The sequence below is a fragment of the Eutrema salsugineum genome, unplaced genomic scaffold, assembly GCF_000478725.1.
Source record: "Eutrema salsugineum unplaced genomic scaffold, Eutsalg1_0 scaffold_5, whole genome shotgun sequence".
Taxonomy (NCBI): Eukaryota; Viridiplantae; Streptophyta; class Magnoliopsida; order Brassicales; family Brassicaceae; genus Eutrema; species Eutrema salsugineum.
In genome coordinates, this window is record NW_006256612.1 from 1,747,094 (window position 1) to 1,766,582 (window position 19,489).

General features: G+C 34.1%; 3 protein-coding genes across 3 annotated transcripts; 1 reads left to right on the top strand and 2 right to left on the bottom strand.

The window, feature by feature from the left end:
- Positions 1 to 3,186: 3,186 nt before the first annotated feature.
- On the bottom strand, positions 3,187 to 5,633 carry LOC18991728 (protein BEARSKIN1). Its single transcript, XM_006415047.1, has 3 exons — positions 5,471 to 5,633; positions 5,106 to 5,374; positions 3,187 to 3,717 (listed from the first exon to the last, which is right to left on the bottom strand). The coding sequence occupies exons 1-3, from the start codon at positions 5,631 to 5,633 to the stop codon at positions 3,187 to 3,189; spliced, it is 963 nt and encodes a 320-aa protein (XP_006415110.1).
- Positions 5,634 to 14,305: 8,672 nt separating this feature from the next.
- LOC18991729 (patatin-like phospholipase domain-containing protein 4) lies at positions 14,306 to 16,550 on the top strand. Its single transcript, XM_006415050.2, has 7 exons — positions 14,306 to 14,927; positions 15,036 to 15,179; positions 15,411 to 15,483; positions 15,573 to 15,678; positions 15,769 to 15,865; positions 16,061 to 16,156; positions 16,233 to 16,550. The coding sequence occupies exons 1-7, from the start codon at positions 14,502 to 14,504 to the stop codon at positions 16,386 to 16,388; spliced, it is 1,098 nt and encodes a 365-aa protein (XP_006415113.1). The 5' UTR covers positions 14,306 to 14,501; the 3' UTR covers positions 16,389 to 16,550.
- LOC18991731 (protein FATTY ACID EXPORT 4, chloroplastic) lies at positions 16,492 to 18,225 on the bottom strand. The gene is made up of 4 exons (XM_006415048.2): positions 17,921 to 18,225; positions 17,762 to 17,826; positions 17,086 to 17,173; positions 16,492 to 16,981 (listed from the first exon to the last, which is right to left on the bottom strand). Exons 1-4 carry the CDS (start codon positions 18,153 to 18,155, stop codon positions 16,875 to 16,877), a joined length of 495 nt encoding a protein of 164 aa, XP_006415111.1. The 5' UTR covers positions 18,156 to 18,225; the 3' UTR covers positions 16,492 to 16,874.
- Positions 18,226 to 19,489: the final 1,264 nt, after the last annotated feature.

Consider the following 19,489-nt stretch of genomic DNA (forward strand, 5'->3'; position numbering starts at 1 on the left):
ATTTACAAAATATGGCAAATGAAATACCAGATGCATTCACAGATACGAAAAGGGTGACAAAGTCATATATACCCGCTGCAAATGTTCCATCGAGAATTAATGTTCCAGAAGAACAAAATGATGGAAAAATAGCAAATGAACCCAAAGTTCAGTTAAAGAGGGGGAGGCCGATTGGATCAAAGGATAAAAATCCCCGAAAGAAAAAGAAATTGGGAAAACAAAATGAAAATGGTCCAGAAGAACCACATACAGAGAAAGGTCTTGAAGACGAAAATGACGAAGAAAATCATGAGATTTCCATCAATTATGCCCAAGATGGGATATTATGGGCTAGAGATGAAATAGAAGATAATGATGGAATATTTTCATTCTCTGTATGCAAAGAAATTGAATATGAAATTGATGATCCAGATCCAAGGTCCATATTAGAATGCCAGAAAAATTCTGATTGGGAGAAATGGAAAATGGCCATAGAAACTGAATTGATCTCCCTTAATAAAAGGAAAGTACCGATTGTTACAACACCTAAAGATGTACAGCCGGTTGGGTACAAATGAGTTTTTGTGAGAAAAAGAAATGAGAAAAATGAGGTGATAAGATATAAAGCCCGACTTGTCGCCCAAGGATTTTCTCAAAGACCGGGAATTGATTATGAAGAAACTTATTCTCCGGTTATGGATGCAATTACATTCAGATTCTTAATGAGTCTTGCGGCATCCAAAAATCTTGAAATGTATCTTATGGATGTTGTGACAGCATATTTATATGGATCACTTGATAATGATATCTATATGAAAATCCCTGAAGGATTGAAAATGCCTGAAGCATTAAGTTCCAAATCGAAAGAAATATGTTCAGTCAAGTTACAGCGATCACTTTACGGATTAAAACAATCCGGACGCATGTGGTATACTCGCTTAAGCGAATATTTACTAAAGAAAGGGTATGTGAATAATGCAATCTGCCCTTGCGTTTTTATTAAGAAATCTTCGTCAGGATTCGTGATCATTGCTGTTTATGTGGATGACCTGAACATTATCGGAACTCAAAAAGAGATTGATGATGCAAGAACTCATATGAAAGAAGAGTTCGAAATGAAAGATCTCGGAAAGACAAAATTTTGTCTTGGATTACAAATAGAGCATTTCCGAGATGGAGTATTCATACATCAATCAAATTATACTAAAAGGATATTAAAACGCTTTTGTATGGATAAAGCGACTCCTTTGAGTACTCCAATGGTTAATCGATCTCTCGATACGGAAAAAGATCCGTTTCGACCTTGTGAAGATAACGAAGAAATATTAGGTCCTGAAGTACCTTATATGAGCGCTATTGGTAAACTTATGTATCTTGCAAATTGTACCCGACCGGATATAGCATTTGCTACAAATTTACTGGCAAGATATAGTTCGTCTCCTACGCGCAGACATTGGAATGGAATAAAACATATATTCCGTTATCTTCAAGGAACAATTGACTTGGGATTGTTTTACCCTAGAAACTCCAAACTTGGTTTAGTCGGTTTTGCAGATGCAGGTTATTTATCAGATCCTCATAAAGCTAGATCGCAAACTGGATATGTTTTTACGTTTGGAGGAACTGCAATCTCTTGGCGTTCTCAAAAGCAGATCTTTTTACAAAGGCGCTTCCTACTACAGTATTCAGAAAGCATATTCAAAGTATTGGAATGCGTCATTTGCGGGATTTATGAAGGAACATTATATCCATCATTCCAGGGGGAGATTACGTTATTGTACTCTTTTTCCCTTATCATGGTTTTTATCCCATTGGGTTTTTCCATGATAAGGTTTTTAACGAGGCAATACGTAATATATTAAAGATGATGGATAATTAAGGGGGAGTGTTAAAGAAGAGAGGGTAATTATCCTCATCAAATATCACCGCCATTGACCGACTTACCATGTCGGTAACTTCTCTTATTATATTCATAATGTTTGCTATAAATATGTTGTTACCTCCCCTTGTAAACTAGAAGTTACACGAGTGAAATAAGAAGAACATCTCTTCTCTTCTCTCTCTACTCCTTCACTGATCGTCTTCTTCTTACCCCCACCACACAAAACAATACATATATATATACTCACCTATATAATATCATATAATACATAAAACTTTTGAAATTGTTAAAACTTCCCTCGGTTCCTTCTTGAAATTGCAACGTTTCTTCAGTATTACTATATTTTCCTCTAGCTTAAGCTTCTTCTAAGTATGTAAAAGGTGTTGTCTAGCAAAAGCAAAGATGTAGGTCTATGCATTCAGATATTTGATTAGGTTCGGTTTGGTTTTTTCGAGTTTCGAGTAGTTCGGGTATAGCTTTAAGGACCTATATTGGAACCAAAGATAAATAAGTTCGGATCCAGCTTGTGTAGCTACCGGTTCACAGATTGGTTAGTATAATATAACTAAAAACCGTCTTGCATTCAAAATGTTTTTGGATTCGATTCGAATTTAGTTTGAATTGGATATTTTATCCGTGAAAATATCTAGCAAACATATTTGAACCACCCTAATTTCTCATTTAACACTTTTGAAATTGTTAAAACTTCTTCCCTCATCTCCTTCTTGAACTTGCAACGTTCCTTCAGAATTATTATTTTTTCCTCTACTTTAGGTTTTTTATTAAATTTATTGGATTTCTAATTCAAAACCATTTGTAATGAGTGGATTGGCCCAAATCCTTTAATGTTAGTTCATTTAAACTTCTGATGTGGGTTCCTAACAGTTTTAAGTAAAAGGTGTTGTCTAGCTAAAGCAAAGATGGACTGAGACATATATATATCCTTCTGGATTCTCTTACATAACAGAGCAAACAACTACCGTTGAAAGCTTAAACGTACATTACGCTTTTGTTCATTTTTTTTCCTAATGGGCTTTCTTGAAATTGGAAAACTTCCTAATCTCCTTGAAATTGCAATGATAATTTAGCATATAATTTTCTCCTCTACTATGTTTTCTAGCTAAAACGATGGTCTGAGGCATATATCCTTTTGAATTCTTATACTCCATAACAAAGCAAACATAATACTAGTTGAACCGTATGATTCTTAGTTATTAACATCATCACTGAAGCAATTTGCTTCCAGTCAAATGAAATAAATGGATACATAAAATCAAATAAGAAACATAAATAGTAATGTATAATACAACAAAATTAGCAACTCTTTAAAATAACCCGAGAAAGCTATTTTCACCGCGCAAAGAAAGCAGATTCGAAGGTGGCTGGACCAAGGACGAATTGTTGTTGCCTTCGTATTCAAACCTCATCGCTCTAGACGGTTCCTGATGATTCTGGTTCCCCATGTGACAAGCCACAATTCCCCATTCACCTACTGATTTGCACGTGCCAACACCAACCCCTGATGTCTCACACGCTTGCTGGTACTGAATCCCGTCACTCTCGCTTTCCCTTGGAAGAAGAGCCAAGTTGTGGTCATAGCCAATTGAAAGAGGCTTGTTGTGATGAGTGGAAGTCAATATAGCTTGAGACTGAAACATTGGTGGTTGGTTTTGATGAAGACCAATCTCTCCAGGCTTGTTAAGCTCAAAGGTTACGGTTCCGTGGTAAGGGCTTTCTTTGTGGACGAAGCTACGAACTTCAAGCCTATTGTTGTTGTTGATCCTTGAACCAGCATCATTCCCTACTTTGAATAGATTTTTCTTCTTGAACACTCTACAAACAACCCATCCATCTTCCTGCATATATAAAATAATATTGGCTCATTCAATCAAAGATGGACTTCCATAAACTTCTACTACCATTATAAGTCTCATTTCATAACTTTTACCCACATATTAGAAATAAATGATGAAGTTTCTTATATCTATCATTAATACACTTGTAACTTTGGCTGCGATTAGTGAGATGTGATTTTGAAGTTGAATTACAATCGATGTTGTAATTTGATGTAACTTGCAGTAAAAATTATGTGATATAAACTGTAAATTTATGTGGTGAAATTGCTGTAAAAAGATGAGTTAGTATTTTTTTGTTAAAATAACTGACTGGTAACATTTCTGTGGTAAAAATTGTAGTACATGTTATTTAAATAAATTAAAATTTTGATTATTAATAATGATTATATTTATTAAAAATAATGTTAAAATAGTTTAAAAATTAATACTAACTTCAATTCTATTATATTTAAAAAAAGTTATTTTTAATAGGATGTAAAAAAAATTAAAAACGTAACTACTAGATTGTAAAACATATTTACACAAAATGCATATACACAAAACGCTTGTCAACGTTGTATATTTACACAAAATGCATATACACAAAAAGCATGTTTACACAAATGCTTATACACATTATTTTTCTGAAATAATTTTTTGCAGAAAAAAAAGACAATGCAGAAAAAAAACGTGGGAAGTGGGAAAAAGCAAAAAAAAAAAAAATTAACTCAATCTCTACTAGTCTACTACATGAGATTTTCCTTGATGTTGAGTTAAATTTTGAGTTATCAATTTTACAAAGGACATAACTCAAAATTGTAACTCAACCATATCACTTTATAACTCAAACTTAAACTCAAAAAATTAAAACTAATGCATGATTGGTAACATTCTTGATGTATGCTCATAACTCAAACTAATGCAAGTGTAACTCATGTCACCAATCAAATTAATAAGTTGGAAGAATATGTATTAAACCTGTCTTAACTATATTGTTGTTAATGCCTGAGCCAGCATCATTCCCTACTTTGAATATATATTTTTTTCTTGAACACTCTACAAACAACCCATCCATCTTCCTGCATATGTGTAATAATATTGGCTCATTCAATTCAAAGTGGACTTTCATAATTTTCAATGTGTATAATTTTTACCCACATATTTAAAAAAGTGATGAAGTTTCTAATATATCCATGATTAATACACTTAAGACGTTTTCTTTTTTTTTGCGTACGTTAACACTTAAGACGTTATTCTTTCAAATTAAGAAGTTGGAACAATATGTATTAAACCAGAGTTTTGTTAAAAATTATGCATTGAAATTATAAAACGATGCAGTTTGCAAATTACAATAGAACCACGCTTATGATGAAACAGAAGTAGTAGTAGATAAGAGAAGAGATACGTACACTAGGTTCATCGTCAGTGTCCTCAATACGGTACTCGTGCATGATCCAATCGGTCTTCTGGCCATGAGGAGCTCGTCCTTTATAAAAGACAAGAGTCTTCCTCATGCCTATCTTCTTGTAACAGCTTCTTATGCATTTGTCACGTCCCGTCGCCTTCCAGAAACCCGAGTGAGTCGCACGGTTCGTCCTTGAACCTGTTGGATATTTTCTATCCTTGTGGCTGAAGAAATACCACTCGTTTTGAGGTGTTGATCCTATTCTGCATCTATCTGCCACACACAAACAAGAAAAACATATGCTAGTAATTAGAAAATTGGATCATGATTCATAATATATATGAGTTTTCTTAATCAAAGTCTACTTACCTTGTAAATCCCACGGCTCAATCTTGTTCAAATCAACCTCTCTGATGACTTCCATCTCGAACTTTTCATAAGAAATCTTCTTCTTCAAGTAGTAATGAAGAAGTTCTTCGTCTGTTGGGTGAAACCGGAAACCTGGCGGTACACCTCCATTCAACGAACTCATTTTTTTCCGGTTTGTGATAATCTTTATTTTGTTTGTTTGAGTCCAAAGCTATCTAAGAGATCTGCCTTTTTTCTCAAGCACTCTTCTTGTTCTTGGTTTAAATATATAGAGAGACTAGCTAGCTAAAGAGATACACACGTAATTGTCAACTATGTTATCGAAATTAATTAAATACTCAAAGATAATAAGTATTAAGATGATGAAGTTGACGGCCGGTGACAACGCCGCCGGTGAAGCTCCAAAAGCTATCGTGAAAATCAAGATTCACCGTCGGAGGCGCATTTAAGCCGTATCCACGCGCCTTGTGTTACACCGCGTGTGATACACTCACGTGAATCCAACTGATCTCATTTGGTTTTACGCAATGTTTGGTCCTAATAGCTTGTTTATTCAATCATTTATAAACGATTGGTCCCGATAAATTTGAAAATTTGATTATCATTATTAATCCGTGTTGAATTTAACTTGATTGCTCCGTAAGCAAGGGTATTTGCCAAAGAAACTAAATAAAAATCCATATTGGGAACTCCAATTCTGATCATACGGTCATATTTGTGTTCATATGGGAAGTTTGGTTAGCTAGCTATTAATATGATTCAAATTTAATGACTATTATTATTCGATAGTTGAATTTCTTTCAATGAAAAAGCATGCATGGAGGTTGGTATTAATGCAATCCAGGGGCCAATGGCAAAGGTCAATCTATACTATTATTTGCGAAGTCAAAATTCTTATATGTCAACACCAGAGCGATTTGCTTATGTATCATATATATGTATCATTTTTCTTAATTCTAATTGGATTATCATTAATTTTACGTGTCACTATAGTTAATATAATTTTAATGGGTCACCTATACTATTAGTTAATGGGCCATCGATTTCGTTTAATTCACCGAATTTGTAAAATGGGCCACCAAAAAAGATTACCAAAAAAAACCCTAAAACATTTATCGTACACTATATATATCGTTAGTTTACATATGTTTTTCACGTACAACAACTAACTCACCCTTCTCGAAGATCTACTCTTCGCTCATTCTCAAAGTAAATCGGTTTGTACTTTAGTAAGCCGGTGAATTTTGTTTCTGTGGCATAGTCTCCCATATTTCCTTTTTGTGATTTCTATAGTGATTATTTTTCTTTTCTCGCCTTCTTTTAATTTTCTATTTTATATTTTGGGTTTTATATTGTTGTTAATTTGTTGTTGTGCGGGCATAGAGATTTAATTGTTGTAAACTAAAACTAAAAATAATTAAAAACAATTATTTAATATATACATAATAAAATAAAACAAATCCAAAAAGGAAAAATATATTTACTATTGAACTCACAAATCAATTGAATTAAGACAAAATCGAGTTTTTCGTCTTTACATAATTGTTTTTTTTCTTCTTCTTTTTTATCTTTTAGTTTTTTATTTTATTTTATTTTTTATCGTCTTCCATCTTTATCTCTCCTTCTTGTCTCACGTTTTCTTCTTAGTTTTCTTTCATTTTCTTTTATTTTTTTTCTTTCACCTCTTCATTCTATATCTCTTTTGTTACTTCTTATTCTGTAAATTTTTTTTGTCACATCTTCTTTATTGTTTTATGTTTTCCTCATCTTCTTCCTATTTTACTTCTTCTTCTTCTTCTTCTTCTTTTTCTTCATCGTCTTTGTCTTCTTCGTTCTCTCCGACTTTATTTTCTTCTTATTTTCCTTCATTTATTTATATCAATCAAATATATGTACTTGAAAACTTTAACTATATCTCTCTCCTCATCCATGTGTCCATCCCTCTTTCAATATTTATCTCTCATTCTCTCATTTCCCCCTCGTCCTAAATTTATATATATCATATGATTTAGATAACTACATTTAAAATAAGAAGTACTTCAAAAATAAAAAAATAGGAACACAAAAAATATGAGCTAACATAGACTGAATATCATGTACCTATAAGGTTAACTCTCTCTACCGTTTCTCTTTCTCTCTTTATCCCCTCTCTCTCTCTCTCTCTCTCTCTCTCTCTCTCTCTCTCTCTCTCTCTCTCTCTCTCTCTCTCTTTTTCTATCCCTCACACTCTCTCTCTCCATTGACATGTCCCTAAAGCATCTATATGTCCCTGAAAGCTTTAACTCAATTTCTCTCTGCCTCCCCGCACAACATCTTATGTGTCGTTTCCACAGCAATTATCCTATGTGTCATTATTAAAACATATTATATGGCGTTTTAATTTGTTATAATAGGTCAATCATTAATCTTACGTGGAAATACCTATGATGTGTCTTTTTTCCTCAATTATGAGCCATCGATTTTATTTATGGGCCACTAATCTCGACTTTGGTCCTAGCCACTGATTTTGGTTATGGGCCATCGATATCAAAGTCAGTACTAATCTAAACCCTAGCGTATCCATCGTGCTATATATACTCCTCTCGGTCTTCATGTTTTCTTACATACAATGTCCGTCTTCTAAGGTTGAGCATCTTTTTTAAAAATAAATCCATTTCTTTTAAAAAAAATCAATATATATATATATATTTTTTTTTTTTTAATGCATTTCCATAATGACAACCTACTCTTATAGTTATACTTCGCTAATTGAATATTTTATCTCCCGCTTTACAATAAAATTGTCAGGTAAATAAAAATTCATGTTTGTTTATTTTAGTTTGTGCTTTAAATGTTTTTTCTGCTTCTAGACTATCGTCTTATGTAAATCCATTGCCTAATAGTTCTTTCCTTCAAAATTTTTATGAGTTTTCTATAGCGACCAGCAATCTTTCCCTTTGTGATCCTCTGATTTTGCCGTAACATCTGCTTCCATCTCATATCGTTTTTACAGAAGATGAACATTTTTCTGCGATGTTTACAACGATAAATTTTCAGGTTCGTTAAAGTGTAATTAGGACCGGCGGTGAAACCGTGCCGGAGACGTTGTCGACATAAGGGTTTCGACTAGCTTTTAAGTTTTCTTGAAGCCATATCGTATATGTATTTTGAATTTCCGAATTATTGGGGTTGGAATCATAAAAACATCAATGGCACCCCCGTCTTTCGGTAACTCCAGACCGAGTATTATAGCCAATTGTAACTCTAACGCTGGCGAAGCCTACTACTTGAGGGTTTCATTGCATGTTGTTCGCGATCCATGTTTTAGATGGATATAAGAACAATTAATGGTGTTGTCCACCGTACTTTCAAAGATGCATGTTATGCTTTGAGTTTAATACACGATGATACCGAGTATGTCAAAGCTATATATAAGGAAAGTCAATGGGTTCCCACTCCTTTCTTCTTATGATGTACACTGCTTTGTTACGTGCAGCTTCTATGATGAATTCTTTTTATGTTTGGAGATCCATTCAATGTTTTTTAGTATAAGTTTCGTCAATTCCTTGCATTGTCTTTGATTAATTTTCCTTAATTATCTTATTTTAACAATTTTTTTTTATTTTTTGTTGTGGTTGGATTTTAATTGTTTTCCCTAATGTACTTTCTAAATTTAGTTACCATCAATAAAAATAAACAATTAAACAGATTCCTAATTAGTTTTTGCTATTAATAATTTATATATTGTTCTTATTTTAACCCATTCATAATTGTTATTTATTGTTAAAAAAGACATACAAATAGTTTTCCTAATAAATCATATATATTGCTCTTACTTTTATTCACCTATAATTCTTATAACTTAGAAGTATAAGTATAAAGAAGAAGATGTAGTTAATGATAAAAACTAAAAAAAAAGATGAATTTGAATAAAATCATTGAAAATAAAAAAGCATATCAGAACACGAAATAGTGAAGAATAATAAGGATATAAAAAAAGGATGTTTTAGTTAAAGAAGGAAACCGGAAGAAAACAAAATAAAAGAAGAAAAAATGAGAAAATGAAGTTGGTGAGGATGAGAAAGAGATCAAGAAAAACCAGAAGAAGACAATCGAAAGATATATAAGAGGAAGAAGAAAAAAAAGTACAAGTCAAATCCGATGAAGAAGAAGAAGAAGGAAAATATGAGAAAAAGAAGATCAAGAAAAAAAGTACAAGTCAAAGATGATGAAGAAGAAAAAGGAAAATATGAGGAAAAATAAGATGAATAAATTGGGCCCAAAAAAGAAGGCAAAATCCTTAAAATTGGAGATTGAAGAAGAAGACGAATAAAAACTGAAAAAAGTAAGAAAAATACGAAGAAGAACTAAACCAAAAGATAAAGAGTAGGAGAGAGTAGAACAAAACAAAAGAGGAAGAAGAAGAAGAAGACAAATCAGAAGAGAGAAATGAAATAGAAGTTGTAGACGATGAAGAAGAGGAAAGAAAAGATAAGGAATAAGAAAATTGACGTCGATGATAAAGAAGAAGGAAAAGACGAAGAAGAAGACCGAAAAAAGAAAAAAAAAATCATAATAAGAAAAATTATGATATGACGAAAAATATTGAAGAATAAGAAGGGGAAATGAGTGATGAATTTGGAGAAAGTGGGAGACAGAGAGAAATTGAGTTAAAGCTTTCAGGGACATATAGATGCTTTAGGGACATGTCGATGGAGAGAGAGAGTGTGAGGGAGAGAAATAGAGAGAGAAAGAGAGAGAGGGGGGGGGAGAAAGAGAGAGAAAGAGAAATGGTAGAGAGAGTTAACCTTATAGGTACATGATATTCAATCTATGTTAGCTCATATTTTTTGTGTTCCTATTTTTATTTCTGAAATACTTCTTATTTTAAATGTAGTTATCTAAATCATATGATATATATAAATTTAGGACGAAGGGGAAAGGAGAGAATGAGATATAAATATTGAAAGAGGGATGGACACATGGATGAGGAGAGAGAAATAGTTAAATTTTTCAAGTACATATATTTGATTGATATAAATAAATGACGAAAAATAAGAAGAATATAAAGTCGGAGAGAACGAAGAAGACAAAGGTGATGAAGAAGAAGAAGAAGTAAAATAGGAAGAAGATGAGGAAAACAGAAAACAAGAAGAAGATGTGACAAAAAAAACTTAAAGAATAAGAAGTAACAAAAGAGATATAGAATGAAGAGTAGAAAGAAAAAAAAATAAAAGAAAATGAAAGAAAACTAAAAAGAAAATGAAAGAAAACTAAGAAGAAAACGTGAGAGAAGAAAGAGATAAAGATGGAAGACGATGAAGAAATAAATAAATAAAAAACTAAAAGATAAAAAAGAAGAAGAAGAAAAACAATTATGTAAAGACGAAAAACTTGTTTTTTTCTTAATTCAATTGATTTGTGAGTTCAATAGTAAATTTTTTTTTTAAATTTTAGATGGTGTTTCCTTTTTGGATTTGCTTTATTTTATTATGTATATAATAAATAATTGTTTTTAATTATTTTTAGTCTTAGTTTACAACATTGATTTCTCGATAGAAATATGCGTGATATACTCAAAAATGATGACCTTTTTGGTGGGAAACTCATTGTATTCGGAGGAGATTTCAGGCAAATATTGCCTGTTATTGTAGGAGGTAATAGCACCCGAACTCTTATGCCTACCATAAATTCTTCTACTTTATGGGACAGTTGTACATTTTTAGAATTAACCAAGAATATGAGGCTTCAAAATGGTGCTGAAGGTGATCGGGTTAATGAGGTAGAGGCCTTTTCAAAGATGTAGGAGACGGCAAAATTATTTCGACTGGCAACGATGAAGCTGAAATTGAAATCCCTAACGATTTACTGATAAAAGAATGTGCTGATCCTGTTAAAGAGATGGTGATTCATACGGATCGGAAAGAGATCCAAAATTTTTTCAAGACAGGGCAATTCTTAGCCCAAGAAATGCAGACGTGGGATTAATAAACGAATACATGTTGTCGGAAATAAAAGGTAAACATATTTAATGTTTTATACATACGATCTTACACATTAGCTTCATAATGCGATCAACTGAACTTCGTAAAACATTTTTCTAGCTGAAGAACATACATATTTAAGCTCGGACAGCATCGATATTTCTGATAAGGGCAAGATTGACGAGAAAGTTTACACACAGGAATATTTTAATAGTATAAAGATCTCAGGATTTCCAAACCATGAATTGAAATTGAAAATAGGGACACCTATTATGTTGCTTCGGAATATTGACCCTAGAGGTGGTTTATGCAATGAAACAAGACTCTTGGTAACACAGTTGGCCAAACATGTTATTCAAGCTAGCCACATAACTGGAGAATATATTGGTCAAAAGGTCTTGATCCCAATGTTTGTTTCCCCCACAGAGACAAGATTTCCTTTTAGAATGAGGCGTAGACAATTTCCGGTAGCTATCGCCTATGCAATGACTATCAATAAAAGTCAAGGACCGACTTTGCAAAAGGTTGACCTGTATTTACCAAACCAGTATTTTCCCATGGACAACTTTATGTGGTTATATCACATGTTACTTCAAGAGCTGGTTTGAAGATTCTGATAACGGATACAATGAGTCAGCCACAAACCAAGACTTTGAACGTTGTATACAAAGCCGTCTTTCAGAATGTAAGGAAACAATAGTTTTTTTTTTAAGGTTTAGATTTTTACTATTAAAAATGGTTTATTTAATTATTTATTAAATGACATTTTAGTTTACTTATCTTTTTCCTATTAATGATTGTCCTCATTGCAGAGAATCAAACATAAAACAAATAGAATACAAAAAAAATAATGGTGTTTGCAGAATTAATGAATTTTTTAAAAAATACAATTATCCAACTAACCAATTTGATGACTATGAATGCTCTTCCAAAATTAAAAGTTTCTATAATACATTAGCGTTTTGATATTATAGAAAAAAATTTAAGTATTCAGCTTCATGGACCTCGCAAATCCGCGCATCGCGCGGGTCTCCACCTAATTGTATATATGACTTTGCGTTATATTCTTGTTTATTTTTGGTTTGTCTAACTTTCAAGCATTCTATCTGTTTAATTCCTTTCATTGACTCAAGCAACCAATATATAAATGGATTATGGATTTATGAACTCAATGAAAAGGGATTTGACATTTGAGATAATAACAATAGAATTAACGAGAAAGCCAATCCCTGCATGCATGATGCATCGCACGTGGGAGACTTGCGGTGATGGTAGAGCTACGTTGACATGCGACTATTGTTATACATCTGAGCAATGACGTTTCTCAGTATGGTAAATTTTGAGATTTGAGAGTAATTAGGTAAGGGTATTCTAATTATTTCTGTGAAATTTTCCAATTTATTAGCTTTGGGTGTTAAGAATTAATTATAAGATGATAATATTTCAAAGTACAAAAAATGTTTTGAGCAAATTTTTGAGCGATTTGATATTTATACGTACTAGTATTTGCAAAGTCATAAATCCTATATAACGTTCCCACGATATATAAGTTTCAAACTTAAGTTTTTGATACCCTTAATCGATTAATTATGATCACTGGCATGCCTAGAGGAAGGCTTAAGAACCGTGTGCTTATGACATGTCATAACGAGAATTAATCCAAGATGTCTTAGTTATGGTTGGGGATGTTCTAATCATTGTCCAACTCAAAAAAAAAAATGTAATGAAGATGTTAAAAAAAAAAAAACTCAAAAAATATGTAGTTATTTTCGGTATGACTGGCTGGAAATGTTCAAGGCTTACTTCGACTGTCAAGTGTATAACATAGACCAACCTGATTTTAGAAGGAAGACAAAATTCTTGATCAATGGTGATAAGGGTGTAGATTATAGGTTAAGGCATCGGATCTGTAAGTTTAAATAGCTGATAGACTCCTTAGAAACTTATGCATTGTTTTGAACACACAAAAAAAAAAAAGTATTGTAAGCTAAAAGTTTCTAACTCAAAAAATCTTGTAGGAAAATCGAGCTAGGGTGTAGCTTACAAGAATTGTATCGTCTTGTTAAACTTGAGAAGAACTAGATTTTCTTAGAGATACTTGTGAGTTATCTGTTTTGGTATATACTTGGCAGAGTTTACATTCATGAGAAGAACTAAAACACGATACGCTATTTGTGTGTTTGTTTGTCTATTGCATTAGTCCTGTGCGCGTTCTAATTATAATGAGGATCAGACTTTTTTTTGTGCAACTTGGCATGATGACTAATTAGTAATTCGTAAGTATAGTCTGATAGCCTTTTACGAAAATTATGCATTGTAAGCCAAAAGTTTCTAACGCAAAAAGGGTTTTTATAGTTTTCTTGTAGGAAAATCAAGCTAGGGTGTAGCTTACAAGACTTGTATGGTCTTGTCAAACTTGGAAAGAACTACATTTTCTAAGAGATACTTGTGACTTGTGAGTTGTCTATTTTGGTATACTTGGCAGAGTTCACATTCATGAGAAAAACTAAAACACAATATTTTTTAAGAGATACTTGTGAGTTATCTATTTGTGTGTTTGTTTATCTATTGGACAATCCTTTGCGCATTATAATTATAAAATGAGTATCAGGAATTCAATATAGGACTGTCATGATCATGATGACTTTTTTTTTTGTTTTTTGCAACTTGGAATGATGACTAATTAGTAAATTTAGTTGTTGTTTGTGGTTGAAACCGAAACAGAAACAGAAATCAAATCACATTTTTTTTACTCTAATTTCGTCGTTCCTAGGTTCTCTCCCAAAAACAGAGAAACTAAAAGAGTCGGTGTTGACTCACCAACTGATTCGATAAAGTTTAAAGAGAGACACTTTCTTTTCTAATGTTGCTGTTTCCTGGGAGAACAAAATTTTATAAATTCTGCTATTTCATATATATAAAGTTTCAAGGGCTTAGCGAACAGTTTCGCCACGAAACCAACACAGTCTCATCCTCATGACTGTTTTCTTGTGAGCTGCGATGATCGTGTGAATCAAATCCCTTAACTTTCCCCAAAATTGTGAAACTTGAGTGTGACCCTTTGTTCCATGGCGACCTCTCTTCTTCCTCGACCTTTCATCTCGCTCCGTACAAGTAAAAGCTATAACCTTTCCTCGAGGATTCTCCCCCTTAGGCTATCATGCTCTTCTGATGGGTCCACCGGAAACCAGCAAGTTTCTTCAAATCCCGAGAAGAGATCGTTCGCTGTAGCAACCGGTGAGATGTTCATCGGAATCGCGTCGAGGCTTTTGAAGAGGTCCAATCGAGAAATTGATGATGGAGACAGGATAGGAACCGTAATCGAGGATGAGATTGAGCCGGCGGTGATTTGGGAACAGAGGGTTAAGGATGTAGAGGCGGAGAAAGAGAGGAGGGTCATTACAAGCCCTGGGTTTAGTTTCTCCGCTGCTGGTCTTTTGTTTCCTTATCATCTTGGAGTTGCTCAGTTGCTTATAGAAAAGGGTTACATCAAGGTGCTCTCTCATGAGTTTCTGTGTGTTTTATGAATTAAAGAAAGGTGTTTTGGTGTCTTGATTGTGAGAGAAAGATGGGTTTGTTTGTTGTTTTGATTTTTTTTTTAGGAAAATACTCCTTTGGCAGGAGCTTCTGCTGGTGCTATTGTCTGTGCTACGATAGCCTCAGGATCCTCTATGCATGAAGCCCTTGAAGCTACCAAAGCTCTTGCTGATGATTGTCGACGCAATGGCACTGCTTTTCGTCTTGGGGTATTGAACCTTTTTCCTGTAACTATTGACCCATTTCTCAATATGGCTCTTAAATCATGGAATGGTTTAAGTTCCTAGGTGCTTCACTTCTTGAAAATCAATCAGGTTCTGTGTTCAAACAGTTTCTTTCTAGGTGTTCTTGTATGCAAGATAGAGTTTGTGTCGATGTGATGATTTTCGATTTTAAGTGTCGCATGTTAAGTTGTTTATCCAAGTTCTTGTGGATTTTAGGCTGTCCTCAGAGATTCTATGGAGAAGTTACTTCCAGATGATATTCACATTAGGTCCAATGGCAGAGTTCGTGGTGAGAACAACATCTTCTTTCTTCAGTTTGGTTTCCTTTTGCCAAAGGACTTCGGGTCTGACATTTCTGATCATTCCATGGTATTGTAGTTGCCATCACGCAGGTTTTTTGGAAACCTAGAGGGTTACTAGTGGATCAGTTTGATTCCAAAAGTGACCTTATAGATGCAGTTTTTACATCTGCCTTTATTCCAGGGTAAAATATCACTCTCTTGCTTATTAAAACTTCCAAGTTTCTCTTGGAAAACAAAACTTTTTGACAAGTATAGTTTAAGAACAAATGCAGATATCTTGCACCAAGGCCTGCAACGATGTTCCGTAATCGACTCTGTGTTGATGGAGGCTTGACATTGTTTATGCCACCAACAGCTGCTGCTAAAACAGTACGTACATGATGCTTCTTGTTTTGTTCTCTTTTTCTCTATCTTTCTCAATATGTTTCGTTCACTGTTCATTTCAAATTTTTGAGTGGTTAAAGACCGGCTAAAGAATATGTGCATTCTTTGGGGTTTTTTCAAATCTAACTTCTAAAGATGTTCCATGTATGTTATTAAAGTTTCTATGTCAATGTATCACAGGTTCGAGTTTGTGCTTTTTCGGCGAGTAGCTTCAAACTTAAGGGCATTGAGATCAGCCCAGATTGCAACCCATTAAACAGGGCAACATCTAGACAAGTTAGTGCTTAGTTTCTTTAAAAGATTGTTCTCCGTTGAGAGTAAGTGTGTTAATCTTGTTTTTTCTGATACTTAGCTATTGAATTGGGCACTGGAACCAGCAGAGGACGAAGTGTTGGAGAAGTTGTTTGATCTGGGATATGCAGATGCAGCCACATGGGCGGAGATGAATCCAGTCGAGGAATTGGTCTATGACGATACTCCTTCAGCTCAAACGATTCAAGCTAGTTAGAACACAAGAACTCCATACTCATTTCTTTTAACCATATACATATAGTCTATTTATTGCACTACAATAGATTCTTATAGTTTTTGCATAAGCTTGGCTCTTGAAGTTACAGGAACTTGTAGTTCTTAGATCAAACAAATTCAATGATACAACACTTTCTGTCTTGACTATTTGTAGCCAATCTCGCTCAAATTTCCAAAGAGTATTTTCACAAAATAATTCACCGTACTCTTAAGTTTCAGCATGGATCATTCAAGATCAGAAAGCTAAAAGCTTTCATCTAGAATGGAGATGCATCTGTGTCTGAATTTAGCAACAACCCTCAAACAAACATTATTCTTTCCACATTAGCCTAGCAATTTATTGGAGTGTGGGCAAAAGCAAAACAGTATTTGATTCAAACTTTGAGAACGTTCCTATCTTCTTAAAAGACCATGCTCTCATGTAGGCTTAAGGTAGAGGTAACAGATCCTGTACGGATATAGCGGGTTAACTGTGTTGCATATAAGCCATTACAAAGAAGGCCAACATGCCGATGGAAAGGAGGAGTAGCGGCCCCGCTGGGACCAGTTTCCGGGAAGATGCGAAACGGAAACCTGCAAGAGAGTTGTAGAAATGAACAGAAAAATGAGAAAATATTCATCACGAATCTGACATACATGCAAAGACAAAACACATCTTCTTAGAAACTTGTTCTTACCGAAGAAGAAAGAGAAGAGGAAGGCAGAGCCGAGTCCTATGGTATAGCCGAGGACTCTGGTCTTTGGTGACTTAATGAGGAAGTAGGCCTATATATAGATATTCAAACATTGGTATGCTTCAGTTAACAATTACAGTTGAACAAGAAGAACTTTGCTCAACAGGAAACAACAAAGAGAAACAAAGGTTTTGTAAAACACAGATTTAGAGGATCACAATCAAGAAGATACAATAACAAAATTCAGGGATCTTTAAGGGCTTGAATTTTGTTTATGTTAACATAAAAATAACAGGGGTTCATGCAGCTGTAATCAGACAAACTTCTGAACATACTAGTAAGTAAGGGTTGATCAGACCTTGAAATCTAATACTTGGAAAGAGAAGATCCAATATCACAAACCATACAATATGATAGGAACAGATGTTATGCTACATTAGCAAAATATTCTACCAAATCAACTGTTAAGATAGTTTCTTAAGCCACCCTAAAGAGACAAAGACACCATTTTTCTCAAGGAATTGAAACAAAGCTTGGATGAGAACAACATCAAGCAGAAACAATGTTTTGAACAGTGCACTTAGTTCCTCACTACCTTCCTCAAAGGTCAACTTTAGACTTTAACAGGCTATGCAGCAACTAGAAACTAACAATGAGAGGTGAGAGAGGAAGATCTTACAGCTGCCATAAGAACAGCACCAGTCAAACCACCAAAGAGAGAACCCTTGCTTCCAGATTTGGTATCTTCAAATTTTAGGTACCAAAAAGATCAAAACTTTAGTGAAGTGAGCAATAAAATCCAAATAAAAACGTATGTATCATGAGATCAGTAACTTACAAGCGAAGAGACCGCCTCCTAGAAGAAGAACACCATAACCAGCAGAGACGGCTGGAGCTAGCTTCGACAGCTCCGCCTTACAGGAGAGACCATAACCTCGTTTGCTCTTCGATTTCTCCGACAACTTAGTAAGTCCAGACCAATTCCGACCGCAATCACTGACACTCCGTCCGAGTTTGGTATTTCTCACCGACACCACCGACGGAATATGTAACATTAGCGCATAAGACGACATTTTGCTTCGCCGAAATGTTTCCTCAGAGAAGAGAAAGGAATTAAATTTATATTATTAACAGAACAAGAATTGGGTTTTAAAAGGCTCAATGTTCTTTTTGTATCTAATGGGTTTAGAAAAAGCTCAGCTTTTTTCTTTACTTCTTCTCTCCTTCAAGGCCCTGTTCTAAAAATTCTAAAAACTCTGACTTGTTCAATTTTAAAGTTCTTAATTTTCGTTTGTCTCATGCTGATGCGTTGCTTGCAATAAAAAAATCTTAGCTGAGGACAAACAGATTCACCAAATATTTGTATAGTACATTACACAGTAATGTTTACAAAATCCACTTTGTTACATGAAAATGTTGTTTGCTGTTTACTATACACATCACTAAGCAGAAGAAGAATCTGAGTCTTTCTTCTTTTCTTTTGGGTTTCTGAAAAATATCATATACACCGAAACTCAAATTGATGTAATTCTGGAAAGCAACAATAAAGACTTGGAGTTAGAACTAAAAGATGGAGAGCAAGTAGCCGAGGAACAAGAGATTGTAGCTGATCAAAAAGATCTTTTAAGCATTCTAAGTGGTCCAATGACTCGATCAAGGACTAAGAAGCTTAAGCAAATCATTGGAGCTATCATCAAAGGCCTTGACTCGATTCAGGAGGGAAAAATCCGATCACAAGAACCCTGATTGTGATCCAAGTCCAAGACGGCTAAGTGGGCTTGAGATCCAGGCTTGTACTCTTTTTCCTTGTCTCAAGTTTGGTCCCATTGGGTTTTCTTGAGATAGGTTTTTAATGAGACAAGAAAGGATCTCTATTTCACCTAAGTACACAAAGCCTTAAGCCCAAGCTGTGTCATCAAGAGGAGCGTCTAAAATCAAGTTCAAACTTAACAGCTTGTTCTTTGTTTATTTCCGAGATGAGTTAATGATTGTGAGACTCATCTCTTCTTTCTTTCTTCTTTATATTCGCTTGAACTCCTTTGTATCAAAGCATCTTATCTTTTATTCTAAAACTCTTTCTTAAAAATTAAGATCTCGTTTGTTGGTGTGTCATATCCTTCAAACAACTCGAATCGACTTTGTGTGAGTCATATCACTTAGAAGATTCAAGCAGACATATCAAAAGTGTTCTGCGACTCTTGTGTGTGTCGTATCGCTTCTCCAAAAACTTTGGAACGGTTCTGATTGTTTTCAAGGTCTATCTTTTAAGTTCCAGTCGTTACAGTGTCGATCAAGGGCAGATCCTTATTATGATCACATCACAAATCTTCTTGGCAAAATTCAGATATTTCTGCGACCTTATAGATGCAGTTTTTACATCTGCCTTTATTCCAGGGTAAATATCACT

Excerpts from the sequence above, each read along its gene's own strand:
- LOC18991728 (XM_006415047.1), bottom strand. The coding sequence starts at position 5,633 with ATGAGTTCGTTGAATGGAGGTGTACCGCCAGGTTTCCGGTTTCACCCA. Across the intron at positions 5,375-5,470 it reads TGAGCCGTGGGATTTACAAG|ATAGATGCAGAATAGGATCA; the intron begins GTAAGTAGACTT and ends TGTGTGTGGCAG. Across the intron at positions 3,718-5,105 it reads ACACTGACGATGAACCTAGT|GAAGATGGATGGGTTGTTTG; the intron begins GTACGTATCTCT and ends TTATATATGCAG.
- LOC18991729 (XM_006415050.2), top strand. The coding sequence starts at position 14,502 with ATGGCGACCTCTCTTCTTCCTCGACCTTTCATCTCGCTCCGTACAAGT. Across the intron at positions 15,679-15,768 it reads ACATCTGCCTTTATTCCAGG|ATATCTTGCACCAAGGCCTG; the intron begins GTAAAATATCAC and ends GAACAAATGCAG. Across the intron at positions 15,866-16,060 it reads CAACAGCTGCTGCTAAAACA|GTTCGAGTTTGTGCTTTTTC; the intron begins GTACGTACATGA and ends AATGTATCACAG.
- LOC18991731 (XM_006415048.2), bottom strand. The coding sequence starts at position 18,155 with ATGTCGTCTTATGCGCTAATGTTACATATTCCGTCGGTGGTGTCGGTG. Across the intron at positions 17,827-17,920 it reads AGGAGGCGGTCTCTTCGCTT|ATACCAAATCTGGAAGCAAG; the intron begins GTAAGTTACTGA and ends TAAAATTTGAAG. Across the intron at positions 16,982-17,085 it reads CCTCTTCTCTTTCTTCTTCG|GTTTCCGTTTCGCATCTTCC; the intron begins GTAAGAACAAGT and ends ACTCTCTTGCAG.